This window comes from Montipora foliosa, chromosome 1 (assembly GCF_036669935.1).
Source record: "Montipora foliosa isolate CH-2021 chromosome 1, ASM3666993v2, whole genome shotgun sequence".
Lineage (NCBI taxonomy): Eukaryota > Metazoa > Cnidaria > Anthozoa > Scleractinia > Acroporidae > Montipora > Montipora foliosa.
Window position 1 is genome coordinate 9,525,336 of NC_090869.1, and position 15,000 is coordinate 9,540,335.

A 15,000-nucleotide genomic window follows, 5' to 3' on the forward strand; every position below is an offset into this window, starting at 1 on the left:
ATCCCGCGATAAAATATCCCGCCAGCCACGCTTAAGTTCTACCCATATCTCTTTTCTCCGGTTCATTCTTTGTGGATTCTGAATCACTCAATTTTTCCGTCGCTGTTCGAGCACTTGGAAAAGTGACCTGCCACCCATGACTGGTAACATAATCGGCAAATTACGTGCCGCTTGAGAATAACAATTGCCCCACCCCCCGCCTCCTCAAAAATTCAATGGACTCACGGGGAAAGCTTTGTATCTTTCATGAAACTTACTTTTGTGATTATTTGATTTCATGTTTTTCTTATTAAAAGATATGGAGCAGGTGAAGCTTAACTTAGAAAGCAAAAGGAAAAGGACTTCTCGTTCAATGTTACAGTCGCTCTGCAGTCTTCACTTGCCAGGCTTGCGGTGTGACCCTCTCAGCCCCTAGAGCCAATCAGGCTGTTGTTTCACTGCGGGGGAAAACAATCCAATTAAGGTCAAATAATGATAGAGGAGGTATCGCCTTTTGTCGCTTCAACACCTTCTTTATGCGAGCTTTCATGATTTTTACGGGAAAACTGTGACATTCAATTTTGCAGTGATTGGGGTGAGGATTTCTTCATCTGCATTGAATCTACGTACAATTAGAGTTCACTGGTAAGATAAAATAGTATTAAGTTTGCATTCACGCCTTGCTCAAAATATCATAATATCATGATAACATCGAAATATCAAATCGTAAGACGTGAGTTAATGTGATGACCATATTAAAATATCAGTATCACAATATCAAATCATTCATGATACTATCCGGCACCTTAATGCTTTTTTGTCCGGCTTGCCCTTGTCTTAAGTTGATATGAGGTCTGATGAAGAAAAGCCGTGTATGTTTTCGAAGCGTGGATTTATAAAATTTTAGGATCAGGGGGAAAGTTATAATACTTATTCTGGAAAAAGTCCAGGTTGACCTATTCTTGTCTTTGTGGGCTCAATTTTCTCTATTTGATTTTATCAAAGCGAGAATCCTTAAGAAACTTTGTGTGGTCTCCGACATAAAATCAAGGAACACAATACTGGCCTGGTACTCAAGCTACAACAATATTTTGTTACCCGGACACTTATTTGCATAAATAGGAATGACACGTATTGCTATGTATGCCTAGTTCTTCAAACGATGCCGCTGCAAGAAAACAATACTGGCACTGGGTTAATGTTCTGCAGTTACTCCCAAAAACAAGCACTTCAGAAGAAAATTTCGTTCTGAATAATTTTTCGGACGTGCCTGCTTCTAATCAAGCGTGTCACGCAATCTTCCGAAGCGGCTGAGAGGGAGAGCGCCAATAAGTTATGTTGTCAGCCAAAACGCCAGTTTTTTTTTCAAGTCGATTGACTTAAGAAACGCTCGCCTCGAGTGAACGATTGTTTGTCTCATTTAAAATGTCATAGTCCGGCATGGTAAATCGATCACAATAGAAATGAATTTCAATCGCACTCAATAGCACTTTTTCGCTTGTACATTTTGTTTTCCCAATACTGGTCATGTGATAATACTCAGGAGGTTTGGTCCTTTGTTTTGTTCATTAAAAAGAGTGCATGCAGACATATATATTCATGCTTGCATACATTCTTTTTAATGAACAAAACAAAGGACCAAACCTCCTGAGTATTATCACATGACCTGCAGCTGTATGTACAAGCGAAAAAGTCTATTAGATTTTTGCAATCGAACAAAATCCAACTCACACGTAAAAATTGTATGATCAAATTCAATTGGACGTTCGATTTTCGAACTCATGATTTTTGTAACTGGTGTTGAAAATAAACACCAAGTTCTTGGAGGCTCGAATTCCTACAGTACACCCGGGAGTGTAACACGTGCTTTTGGTAAACGCAGAAATTCCAGGGAAATGGCTTCAGATGCGCTCTGGATTGTAAGCTTTAAATGCGTAGTAAAAGCGAGTATCATGCTCACCGAATACAATCGAACGCAATCCATTGGGTTCGGTTGTCAAACTAATGTATCTCATTCTAATGGATTGAGTTCGACTGAGTTCAATTTGTTCGCTTGAGTTCGATTGGTTCGGAAATCGAACTCACTCAAAGTTCGGTGTTCGACTGCGTTTGATTACCGAACTCACTCGAACTCAGTTCGATAGGCCCTTCGCATGACCATGTCACGTGACCTTGTCAATATAAAAAATGGTCGTGATACAAAATAGATGCCACAAATGGATTAGTAAGCATGTCAGTTTTGAGGCCACTGACATTTATGTGAGAGATTTTACAGTGACTTTAATGCTTCAAAAAATTTACTTAGATTTATTTGGAAAACAGCTACTGAATGGGTACTTTTAGGTTCAAGGGATTACGTTTATGCAAACGTTGGCCGTGTGCACTTATATTTCAACAGAATTAACTATGAGAAGGTGATGTGAAGTGCTGTTTTCTACCCATGTAAACGATGTGAGCGTTAGCCCTACTAATGGAAATGGACCCACTCAAGGACAGAGAAAAACTCTGACCAGGGGCCCGTTTCTCGAAAGTCCCGAAAACGTTTCGGGCCCGAAAAGCCATTTGTGAAATTGCCAACCGCTTGTTTTAGAATTAAAGCCGATCTTTTAACACGTTTTCAAGGCAACAAAAAGAAAAATAACTGTGAAGTTTGACGAATTAAATCCTCTCCGAATTGTGACACCCGAAAAAGCCCCGTAAAGTTTCGAGACTTTTGAGAAACGGGCCCCAGGGTGGGAATTGAACCCACGACCATCGGCTTAGATCACCGCTGCTCTACCGACTGACCTACAAGGTCAGACGGACCTCGGGTTTTGCCCTGCGGGGGCAATCTAACCTTGTCATAACAAAACGACCTTTATACATGAAATAAACTTTTGCCATCAAAAATAACCGTCATATATTTTTTTTACTTATAAATTAGCCGCGTAAAGGGGCTTTTGACTGTAAAGCAATGGCAATCGCGCATCAAAAAAATGGCGCGTGAAAACCGAAACCAACTAGGAGTCTCCCTATGCGCTATATCCTTGAGCAATCCTTCTATTTTTAGAACTAACGCTTCAGTTGGAGAGTCACATTTACATCATTTCGCATCGATCTGCACAATTGGCCTACTGCTACTACTATTGTTTGTTCTATTTTTATCTTCGTTGGACAATAACTTTTTTCTCAGATTGGCCATTCTAAACAGGGCGTGGAGAGCCGAAGAAGTCGTGGTGTTCTAAAAATAGAAAGTTACGCGCAAAGGTTGACTCCTAGGGATTGTACGGGAGATGCAAGTTCCTCCTCATGGGCTCCAGTAATCATCCATTAAAAGACATGCATAATTCAACTATTACATCCTTAAAAGCTAAAAGAACAGCATAAAATACAAGATCACGGCAGTGAAATTCAACCTTTATTTCGACAAAAATGATACCGCTCTCTTTGAATCTGATTCCTGCAAGCACGCGAACGCTGACGTATTTCCAACTGTTCCAAAAAAAAAAAAGGAGAAACGATACCCGAAAATGCCTCCGCAGTTTAATTTAAGGCTAAGCGGCTTCGTTGTCAAATGTTCGAATACCGTTGAGGCCTTGAACTCTTTTAGTTTTTGGTCAATGCGAGAATGGTTCTTTCACTCTACCAAGTTTATCTGTTTGTCTTTTCGATATCTTACAGAATGGCTTCCCAAATTAAGTATCCTACTCAACATTTTGATGATGTTTTGCGATATGTTGGTGAGTTCGGATGGTGGCAAAAGTTCCTTTATTTCTCGTCCTGTTTCCTGGTCATCGTTTCCAGTGCTTTGCAGATAGCCTCACTTGTCTTTGCCACTGGTACGCCTCGATTTCAATGCGTGACTCCAAATGTAACGTGTGACGAGAATAAGTGCTGTGAAGAATGCACCAGTTATCGTTTTCAAAGCTCATTTTCAAGCACCGTCACTGAGGTAGGTTAATTAAAACTTTTAGAGCTTCTTTGATGTTGAAAAAGTGGGAGGCGCGGTGGCCTCATGGTTAGTGTGCTCGACTCCGGATCGAGTGGTCCGGGTTCGGGTCCTGGACGGGAACAATGTATTGTGTTCTGGTGCAAGACACTTTACTCTCAGGGTACCTCTCTAAATGGGTACCGGCGAATTTAATGCTGGGGGTAACCCTGCGATGGACTAGCATCCCATCCATGTAGAAATACTCCTTGTCACTTCATGCTACAGAAACCGGAAATAAGGCGCTGGCCTGATAGGCCTTCTAGACTCGTAGCAGACTTAACCTTGATGTTGAAAGAGTGACTAAGCAGTGGTCAAGGTAACGCTCTGAATAAAAAAAGGATGATTCAAAACCCAAAAGGGCAAACGCCAAACCCTCTCATCTCGGTGACGAGTTAAAAATGTCCGACAGATTATGTAAACTTAATCTTTTTTAGATACATTGCTTTTCCCCTGACAGAAAACCAATACGGTGAAATTAGTCCGACGGCAGTAGCTGACAATGTTAACTAACTAAAGCCGATTCGTGTCATCCTGTTTCAGTGGAACTTGATTTGCGACAAAGCAAACATCGCCGCTACTGTTCAGTCCTTATTTGTTGCTGGTATGATGGCAGGTTCTCTGATGTTTGGAGCTGTATCTGACTACTTTGGACGAAGATTTTGCCTCTTCTTGTGCAGCGCCCTAGCAGTAAGTTGAACAGGGGCCGGTTACTCGAAGCCCGGTTAGCGCTAACCGTTGGTTAAGAGGTATCAAAAGCTATATTTTCCATGGTATTTAACGCTGGTTAGCGTTAACCATGCTTCGAGCAACCCAGGCCTGGTCTTCTGTAAACCAATATGTGGACCACAGGCTACCCAAGCTGATGAATAGCAAAATTGTGATGAGGCCCAAAAGGCTGAAACAGCTGTCCATGGCTGCTCCGGGTGAAATGATTATGCGCATGCGTGATGTGTTGGCCACACCAGGGGTCCGTTTTTCGAAAGTCCCGAAACTTTACGGGGCCATTTTCGGGTGACACAATTCCCTTTGTGTCTCAAGAACGGAGAGGATTTAGGTCGTCAAACTTCACAGCCATTTTTCTTTTTGTTACCTTCAAAACATGTTAAAAGATCGGCTTTGCAAAGTAAGTGGTTGGCAGTTTCACAAATGGCTTTTCGTGCCCAAAAAGTTATCGGGACTTTTGAGAAACGGGCCCCAGGTTGGTGTTAGCGTGTGTCACCTTGCTTTTACTGTTGTTCAAAATTATGTGTTTCTACGGTGCAAAATAACTGTATTTGCTTAATTTCTGGGGTTCTTGGTAAAGTGTTACTAACACCATCTTTTTTAAATACCACAGTTCGGGTTTAGTCTCGCCTCTAGCTTCGTGGACTGTCTGTCCTTTTTCACCTTTCTTCGCTTCTGCTCTGGTGCCGCCATCACAGGCCTGTTTGTTGGTCATTATGTCTACATCCTGGAGCTGGTTGGAGCAAGTTATCGTACAATGGCGGGCAAAGTGCAAGATGTTTTCTGGGTAATTGGTGCGTGCATCATGGTAATGATTGCTTATCTTGTGAGGGACTGGAGACATGTTTTACTTATTGCCAGTTTCCCGGCCGCACTATTTTATTTACTTTGGAGGTTAGTACTGGACACTAGTAAGGATTACTTACTATTAATTATCACGAGTCACCTTACACAGAGATGGGTCTCGTTCCCGGCGTTTTTTGGTTTGTCTTCCGCTGAAGCGTGAGCGAAGGAAACCCTTTAGCGTTCCATAGCTCAAATTGGAGAACAGTCACGTACTATACATCACGAAAGTACAATTGAAGGAGTTGTTGTTAGACAACCGCATGAATCCTTTACGAATTACAGAGACACCTTACTCTGTGGGAGGTTAATGTAAACAACTTTTGGATGAAGTTTTGCGACATTCGGCAAAACTTAAAGGTCGAGGCAAGTAGAATCACTGTCAGTCTTGACTTGATGAGACCTTGATCACGGATATTAAAAGACACCGAATTTAAAAATTGTTTTATTGTTAATTCACTACTTGCACAAATCCCATAATACACCTCTTTTACCACCCAAAAATTTGCACAGGCATTGTTTTCCATTTCTCCCCTTTTAATTGGGACATCTTCATGTCCCAGGAGAAATTGCAAACGATCATTATGCAACATTTTTGAGGGGTAAAAGAGGTGTATTTGGGATTGTGCAAGTAGTGAATACAGAATTTTAGAGAAATCTAGCGAACTCGTGCTTGTAGCACTAGAAACTACATTTATTTCTCTTCAAAAAAGAAATATAGGAAAAATTTCAATTCTATTTTGGCGTCCTGGCTAATAACGCAGGGTGCATGACGTAACCTTCAACCTTGGAATTATTTGCAATCAATCATGAATATTAATGCATCATGGCATGGAAGAACATTTAATGTCCATCAAGAGAATTTGAAATAAGAGGGCGAATATCTGTGCCCCATAAACACTATTTGAGATGTATTTTTAGATCGCGCTAATGTTGCGAAGGTTATTTTTATCTGTCGTATACATGACCGCCCATTTTACTCTTACGCTAAATGACCAATGATGTGTCGTCCTTCAGATAACTTCGGCGTCGTGATAGGGTTGGAAATGGGAAATTCGCTCTCTTCTTTCATATTCCCTCAGTTTCATACCAATAGGATAACATTTTATATAAATAGAGCGAGTTTCAATCGAGTGTCGTAAAACCAAAACAAAAATAATTATTTTGGCCAATCAAAAAGGACGGAGACAATCCATTAAACCAATCAAAACTCGAAGAAATTACACGTAGCCGACACAAAGCGCGGGACAATGTGCACGCGCAAGCCACGATTGGTTTTGGTTTTACTTCTGATTGGTTGACAAAATGCGGCAACTTTGAACCAATAACTGAGTGAAGTAATGCAAAACCAATAAAGTCAAAAGGTAAAGTCTGCTAATATCTCCGGTAACTATAGCATGAAGCGGAGTCCAGCGCGCTAACCGTTAGGCCACCGCGCCTCCCAATGAAATTCGCTAATTACTTTCGACACAATATTCAATATCCAATTTCAATTAAGTTTTCTACCCATTGTAAATACCATAACTTTCGAATCCTATAGCGTTTGATTTCTCGTACGCGTTTTCTTTTTTGCAGGGTATTTCCGGAATCGTTGCGATGGCTTGTCATTCAAGGTCGTCTGGAGGATGCACATGTAATTCTCATGAAATATGCAAACAAGAGCTGTATTGAGGTTGACCCTCACACCGTCAGTTCCATGCTGGAGAAATGTCGAGCGTCTGAGAGCAAACTTAAAGCTGGGACGAAGAGATCCCCGCTGGATTTGGTGTGCACACCCAGAATGAGAAAGAGAACGCTGATTCTCTGCTTTAACTGGTAAAGAGTTTGATTTTTTTCAGCCTTTTTTAAGTCCACACGTATACCCGAACATTTTCGGAAATGGTGATTTGTTGCTCCGTTTAAGAAAAAAGTCTTCCACACGTAGCGTTTTCGAAGTGTGTTTGCCCGTCCACAGGAATAAGCGAAAGGGATTCGAAAACGCAAGTCTCCACCAATCTCGACCCCAGAGCTCTTCTCTTTTGCGCATGACTGAGGGAGAGGAGAGTTCTGGGGAACCCTAAAACAAAGGGTCTTCTCATTGGACGAACAAAAGGAGCTAATGAGAGATCGTTTGTTTTTGTCAACCAACATGGCGGCGAGGACGTAACATGAAACCCACCTATACGACAAACCTCCGTTTTCAAAAAAGGAACAGACAACTGATTAGAGTGTAATGTGAAGTGTTGAGTTTCTACCTTATATGAACCATGTGAGCGTTAGCCCTACTAATGGAAATGCATATGGGCCCACACAAGGACAGAGAAAAACTCCGACCAGGGTGGGAATTGAACCCACGACCTTCGCGTTAGATCACCGCTGCTCTACCGACTGAGCTACAAGGTCAGACGGGCGCAGGCCGTTGGAACTGAAGATGTTAAAGTCACGGCAATTAACATGTACAAGTGCAAGGAAGGATTACATTTTTGCAAACGTTGACCGTGTAGCACTTACATTTAAGCCTGTTCAAATAAAAGTGCTACACGGTCAACGTTTGCAAAAACGTAATCCTTCCCTGTACTGGTACATGTTAATTGCCGTGACTTTAACATCTTCAGTTCCCACGGCCTGAGAAGCGGTGATCTAACCCGAACGTCGAGGGTTCTATTCCCACCCTGGTCAGAGTTTTTCTCTGTCCTTGTGTGGGCCCATTTCCATTGGTAGGGCTAACGCTCACATGGTTCATATTGGGTAGAAACGCAGCACTTCACATTACACTCTAATCAATTAAATCCGTTTTTAAAAGACGATCAACAGTTTGAAGAACGTTTTCAAAACCGTCGTCGCCCTTGACCGAAAACGCCGTATTTGTCTGGCGGAAAGCAAAAACGAAGAAAAAAAGTCTCCGTTTTCGAAAATAGACAGGGTCGAAAATGTCAACAAGTCACAATTTGCATATTTATTAATTGTAAGCGAAAGCAAGAGCTTGAAAAACTTTGCCCGTGCGTTTTACATTGAAGGACATTGAATTGACGTCCCCTGGGAAACAAGAAATTCAACGTTTCGTGTGAACGTTGGTGTTGCGCCGCAACTGGGACACATTTGTCCAATTTTAAGGGGCGGAATATTCGCGTATTCGTTGCAATTTCGTAAAATTGAGATTCCAATCCAATTTGAAATAATTATAAGATCAACCGCCTTGCTGACATACCTTTCGGAGACATAACTGAAAAAAAGACAGCACGAAAGCATATATTTCAAATATCCTTGGATTTGTGACTTAATTCACTCAAGGGGAGTCGGAATCAAAATTGTCTTCGTTTGCGCGATTTGCATGAATCGGTTCAGGTAAAGCGGGACGAAAATGAACGACGTTTTGAAAAGTTTCAAGTCAAAAACTATTTAACTATCAGTTTTAGTTCCTTTCATTCATTTTCTTTAATTTCCTCTACAGGATGGTACTTAACATGATATTCTATGGCATCATGTTATATGTCCCAAGTCTGGCTGGGAATCTGTACCTCAATGTGTTCTTGATGTTTGTGAGCGACTTGCCGCACACACCGATGGCATGGATTGCCTTCAAATAGTATGTGTGGGTAACTATTGTCTGTGTTGCAAGCTCGTAATTAATTGCTCCGTTTTAACAGCACACAATTTTTAAACTGTTTTTTAAAATAGGTTTTTGTGACAATAGACCAGTTTCGTATTCTAACGCTTGGACTGGATCCAGCATGAAATGGAGGCTAATGCGGGCAAATCTTTTCAAATGCAAATAACCCGCATTAGCCTCCATTTCATGCTAGATCCAGTCCAACCGTTAGAATACGAAACTGGCGTATTGTCCCGTCATACTGCTAGAATCTAAAATGATCAACCATCGAAAAATCAAAATAAATCTCTTTCAAGTGTCTTTTTATACCTTAATAAACCCTAATTATTTTGTTAGCTAATTCTCTCTCCTTTGAAGTCACTGTTTTGGAGGCCCCTGAACAGTGGAAGAATTAGTCGCTATTTGATCTACGATCGCTCAAGATATAGTCTCCTTCGCAGCCGCTCGGGCCGGAGTCACGCAACGCTCCCCGTCCCCACGGATGGGGAGCGTTGCGAGGTTGCAAGGTAGAGCGTTGCAAGGTAGAGCAATGGGGAGAGTTATCTGAAAACAGCGATGCAAAGTAGTTTGTGACGCCAACCCGGTATCGAGCCCATTCTCCTACATTGGTCGGTCATGGATTAAACTCATAACTGGGACCACTTTCCCCGTCTTTCAAGCGAATAGGAAAGTTAGTTCTCGATAAAACGTGGTAAAACAACATAAAATATACTTGGGACAATTTCCGAGAATAAGTAGAATGGAAAAGCTTGTTGAGGTCATAGGAATTTTAAGGTTAAATATAATGCTGTAAAGGGTTTAATTCTGCGATTTTGTGCTTTTGTTTGGGAGATCAACATTTTCGATCATTTTTCAAACTCTTTCGGATACTATGCCCTCAAGTACTATGATAACAACAAATAATAACATTAAATTTATGAAGCGATACAGGTCGATGTGCTTTTTATTTGTCTCATTTTTGAGAACTAAAAATGTGACTCTAATTAAAGTTATATCAATGAAACGTCTTAAAATGGCAAAAACGAATGCGAGTTTATTTTCCTTTTCAGTTTTGGTCGCCGTGTTCCACATTGCATATTTATGCTTATCAGTGGATTGTCATGTCTCCTTGTGTTAGCTGTTCCTGAAGGTTGGTGCCTGCTCTCAGGGAGCACAAAATGCGACTAAGGCGATCGCGAGGGAATCAATCACCAACTCATTCAGTTGGCCAGATAGACAACCAGTTAGTCAGTGAGTCAACCAGTTAGTCATTCAGCCAGTCACTCGATCAGTCACTCAGTCAGTCAACCAGTCAGCTCGGCGGGCAGTCAGTCGGTCAGTCACTGCAGCCAGTCACTCGATCAGTCACTCAGTCAATCAATCAATCAATCAATCAATCAATCAGTCACTCAGTCAGTCAACCAGTCAGCTCGTCGGGCAGTCAGTCAGTCGGTCACTGCAGCCAGTCACTCGATCAGTCACTCAGCCAGTCAGTCAATCAGTCAGTCAGTCAGTCAGTCAGTCAGTCAGTCAGTCAGTCCCTCAGCCAACTAGTCAGTCAATCAGTGAGTCAATCAATCAATCAATCAATCAGTTAGCCAGTCACTCGATCAGTCATTCAGTCAGTCAGTCAGTCAGTCAGTCAGTCAGTCAAGCAGACAGTCAATCAGTCACTCATTCAGGTAGACAGTCAGCCAGTCAGTCAGTGACTTACCAAATATCCAACTGATACACCACACAGACCACTTACTCAATTTGTTGCCGTGGCACTTGTATGTACACAGATTTGAAAGGATTAATAACGGCTTTAGCGATCATTGGACGATTTTTTGGGTCAGCTTCCTTCTCCAACATCTACTTATACAGCACTGAGCTTTACCCTACCGCCGTGAGGTAGGTTTATGCTGTTTTTTGTATTTTTTTTTTCACACCCTAGAATGATGTAGAATTTTCTTAAACTCAAACCTGGTTTCGACTTTCTAGGAATATGGCCCTTGGCGTTTGCTCCACCTTCTCTCGAATCGGAGGGATTGTCGTTCCTTTCATTGTCGCTTTAGTAAGTAATCTCGTTTGGATTTATTTTGAAAAACAAACATTTAAAAAAAGGAAAGGAAAAGAACTTTAAGTGTCCAGTCGTTCTAGTGCTGGAGCACTGTAAACTCGAATTAACAATTAACGCAATCAAGTCAAATGTTGGTTTTTGAACAGAGGGGAAAACCGGAGAACCCGAAGAAAAAGCTCTCGGTGCAGAGAAGAGGACCAACAAACTCAACTCACATATGACGCCGAGTCTGTGTATCGAACCGGGGCCACATTGGTGGGAGGCGAGTACTCTCACCACTGCGCCAACCCTGCACAGGTTTGATGCTTCTCTGGTTTGAAGAAATTTCAATGTAGCTTGGAAAGTTACAATTCAAAGACCCAACGTTTCCACACACCTATCTAGTGTGATCCAATGCCATCGCTTTTGAGCACAGTTCTTATGGCTCAATTTGTCGAGCATCCGACCGGTGGTACGAAGATCGTAGGTCGGAATCTTGCCTACTGTCGGGTAGGACTCTGATTTTTCAGTTGTTCTTTCGCCGGTCGCCAAGCAGCTAACTTATTCTCAACCTCGTTCCCAGGGTCTTCTCGGCTTTCAACAAGGCGGCGGGTCCGCCATGTTGAAAGTCGAGAAGACCCTGGGAACGAGGTTGAACTTATTCTTCCTCGCGTGAGCCTTCAACCATCCACAATCAAACGTTGCATAACTCCCTCACCACACCTTCCTTCCCTTGTTTAACGTTATTTACATTTTTCGTTAGGGCCAGTTGCCTGATGCATCTGTGGCATTACCTCTGGTTATTATTGGTATTATGACACTAATTGCTGGAATAATGTCCCTGTGGCTGCCCGAAACTCTACTTTCCAATATGTCTGAGACAGTAGAAGACGTTGAGAAATCTTGTGAGAACTATGGACTGATATGGATGGGCAAGCCTCGTTCGTGTCCTTTCTCCTTCTCGTCATGCTTTGGGTAAGAACGGTGAATTTAGTGTCATAGCGCCTGCCCGAACTGCTGTCTAAACGTAGCGTAATTCCGGCAGTTTTGATTTTTTCTACGCAATCAATCGATCAATCAATCTTTTATTTTGCACAAATGTGGAATAACAGTGAGGGTATACTCAAATGAAAGGCGGAGATTTGGAAAGAAAGCTGAGTTCTCTGGTCGTATCCACCAGACACGAGACCAGAGGGATGTGTGAACAACATCCCACTTCAGGGCGGGCGTCAGTTAAACTTTCAAAGTGAGGCTGAGGAAGAAATATTCGTGATAGTGAAGCAGGAACCACTGGCTAAAATACGTTTCCTTTAACAAGTTGAAGTCTGGTGGGAGTTTAGTTAACTAAAACTACACGTAATAAAACAGTGTACTCTTAAAACTCCTTTTCCTGATTTTCGTAGTGGTAAGAATTCTGAGGGACAACGTGACAATGCCAACGTATTGACTGACATCACCAGCGATGACGTTGGAAAGAAGAACTCATTTGACTCTGACGATCCAAAAGAGACCTCTCCTCTGACCACCACTGCAGATGGTCCAATGCAAACAGCATCTTAAGCAGTCACCAGACCCAAGAGTTCTCTGTCTGATTTAACTCCACCATGAGAGGCATTGAAACAACGACTGATTCAAGCTCTTTTTCGTTTGTTTACAGCTACTTGACCAAGTAGTTGGGGAAAGTCTTTTGAGGCACAAACTACTAACCTTTGATAAGTGATAAGTGACTAATATGCTCATTGAACAAGAATGCTGCTGGCTTTTATCACAACTGCCACATGACCTTGAGGCGTGTAACTCGCCACTCTTTTCCTTGGGTCAGAGCTTTATGCTCAAATATGGACAAAAATAAGATAGATGCTGCACACGCGGGAAAATACACCAGCTACGTTTAATACATCCAAATAAGGGCATTTTTAACTCGAAAAACCCCAGCTTTGAGTTAAAGGCTTCAAGGTCACGAGCTTCTTCTTTCATATAGTCTGGTGTTTGGCTGAAGACCGATTCGATAGCATTTCAACTGAGAAAAATAATACCAACATAGACAAATTGATCTTAAGGGTGCTTTTGTGTAATTTTAATAAATAATGCTGTCGTGTTTTTGATAGCAAATCCCCACGCTGTCACATATAACTTAGTCATATAATACCTAGTTTTGCATAACTGGCAAACATGATTTCTCTACACCTTTAATGGTCAGTCAGATAATGGGTAAAATTGCTAAAAATGTCCGTTTTGCTTTGCAATTACTTAAATAGGACAAAATATTGTCAACTAGGTGTAACTGAGCTTGGTTAAACAACGTGCCTTTTTTTTACTCTAAACAAAATGTTACAACCATATCAGGACCTACTTTCTCCATCCACCCAGAAATTTTTATACAATGAAAGTTATCTTAAAAGCTTTTTGTTTGACGAGAGCTTTTATTGCTGATCTGGCCATCGTGTCCGTTTGTCTTCATAAGCCTGGGCCAAGCTTTTCTTTAAAAGCAGAATTTGTTCTGAAATTGAGAGGAAAACGGATTTATTTGCTGGCAACCTAGAGGCAGGGCATGATGGCATAAGGTTTGTCTTAAAGCTGTACCTCCTTGTGTCAACCGTAAAAGTGCTTATCTCATTTGAGGAACGCTACTTATAGCGGCAAGCGAAAGGAAAGCCTTAAAAATTCAGGCTTCGACGGGATTCGAAGCCATAGCCTCTGGAATACCTCTACACTGCTTGACCTCTGGAGCTAATAGCTTAATTGCTACAGTCAACTTAACCGGTTTTGCAGAGATCATCAGTCGAATCCCGTACAAGCCTGGATGTTTCTGGCTTTCCTTTCGCTACTGCAAATAGCAGCGTTCAAACTGCGAAGACGTTCAATCTCAAAAAAGCTTCATTCCGCAATTGAAATATAGTTATCTTGTTCAAATATAAATATTCGTTACGGTCATGAATATCGATGTTTGAACAAAATGTGGCGAGGTTATTACCGCAACGATACCATTAAGTATGATGCGTCAACAACTTTGTGACTGAAATCTCTCACTCAAACATTCTTATGACTCTACAGGCCGGCCGGCGCCCCAAACTCATTGTGAGGGAAAGCCAACATGGATTTGTATTGGAATCCCGAAAAAATATTTGTGAGGATAATTATGTGAATAAATTCCCAATTAACAAGCCTTATCTTATTGCCATTGTGGGTCGCTTCATTCCTGTGTGGTTTTTTATTCCAGATTCGACGCGATTTGAGCCATCATTTAAGTCCTCAGTTGTCAACGGTATCATAAACATACCAAGGCTGCACATTCCATTCTGGGGAGCACACCAAATTGAGTCAAATATTCCTTGATGATAAAATATTCCCACGGTTACAATTCCACATCGGAATCAATTGACAAAGATTAAACGTAGTATCAGCCCTGCGAGCGACCTCAGGCGGTAGTTTGTTCACGCAATCGTAACCAAAAACCTTCCGAAAAGTGGGAGGGCGAGTAATGTTGAACAGTTGACCTTTGGAACTTAACAAACTTGAGCCCCACCGGGGTGCTAGGCGTAGTTTGCCAACGACACATTTTTTGAATGTGTTTTTGAAGTCAACACGAAGGAGGCGTGACTCTGATTGGACGAGCGAGACAACGCAGTCATGTCGGGACCCAGGGGATAAAAAATGTGTCGTTGACAAACTACGGTCTAGCATCCCGTTGGGGCTCAGTTTTTAAAGTTCCAAAGGTCAACTGTTCAACATTGCTCGTCCTACCATCTTCCGGAAGGTTTTTGGTTTCGATTGAGTGAACACCTCAGTCGCCTAAGGTCGCTCACAGGGCTGCAATTGCGTTGTTGATAGCTTGAAATGAAGGTTTAATATTCATTTGTCAATCGATTCCGATGT

General features: G+C 41.8%; 2 protein-coding genes across 8 annotated transcripts in view; one reads left to right on the forward strand and one right to left on the reverse strand.

Moving 5' to 3' along the window:
* The first annotated feature begins 481 nt into the window (after positions 1-481).
* Positions 482-13,028, forward strand: LOC137975191 (organic cation transporter protein-like). 2 transcript variants are annotated; one of them, XM_068822311.1, is made up of 11 exons: positions 482-624; positions 3,640-3,910; positions 4,490-4,636; positions 5,286-5,566; positions 7,091-7,330; positions 8,946-9,080; positions 10,154-10,233; positions 10,868-10,976; positions 11,067-11,139; positions 11,888-12,099; positions 12,528-13,028. In XM_068822311.1, the coding sequence occupies exons 2-11, from the start codon at positions 3,641-3,643 to the stop codon at positions 12,682-12,684; spliced, it is 1,704 nt and encodes a 567-aa protein (XP_068678412.1). In that variant the 5' UTR covers positions 482-624; position 3,640; the 3' UTR covers positions 12,685-13,028. The 2 variants fall into 2 exon arrangements, with proteins under 2 accessions (XP_068678412.1, XP_068678474.1); XM_068822373.1 differs by lacking the exon at positions 3,640-3,910.
* Positions 13,029-13,173: 145 nt separating this feature from the next.
* Positions 13,174-15,000, reverse strand: part of LOC137975418 (uncharacterized protein KIAA0513-like) — a 26,679-nt gene continuing 24,852 nt past the window's right edge. For all 6 annotated transcript variants that reach the window (XM_068822753.1, XM_068822626.1, XM_068822685.1 and 3 more), the window contains one exon: positions 13,174-13,624. In XM_068822753.1, coding sequence (XP_068678854.1) covers positions 13,548-13,624 — 77 coding nt within the window. In that variant the 3' untranslated portion in view covers positions 13,174-13,547. The remainder of the gene's footprint in view (positions 13,625-15,000) is intronic.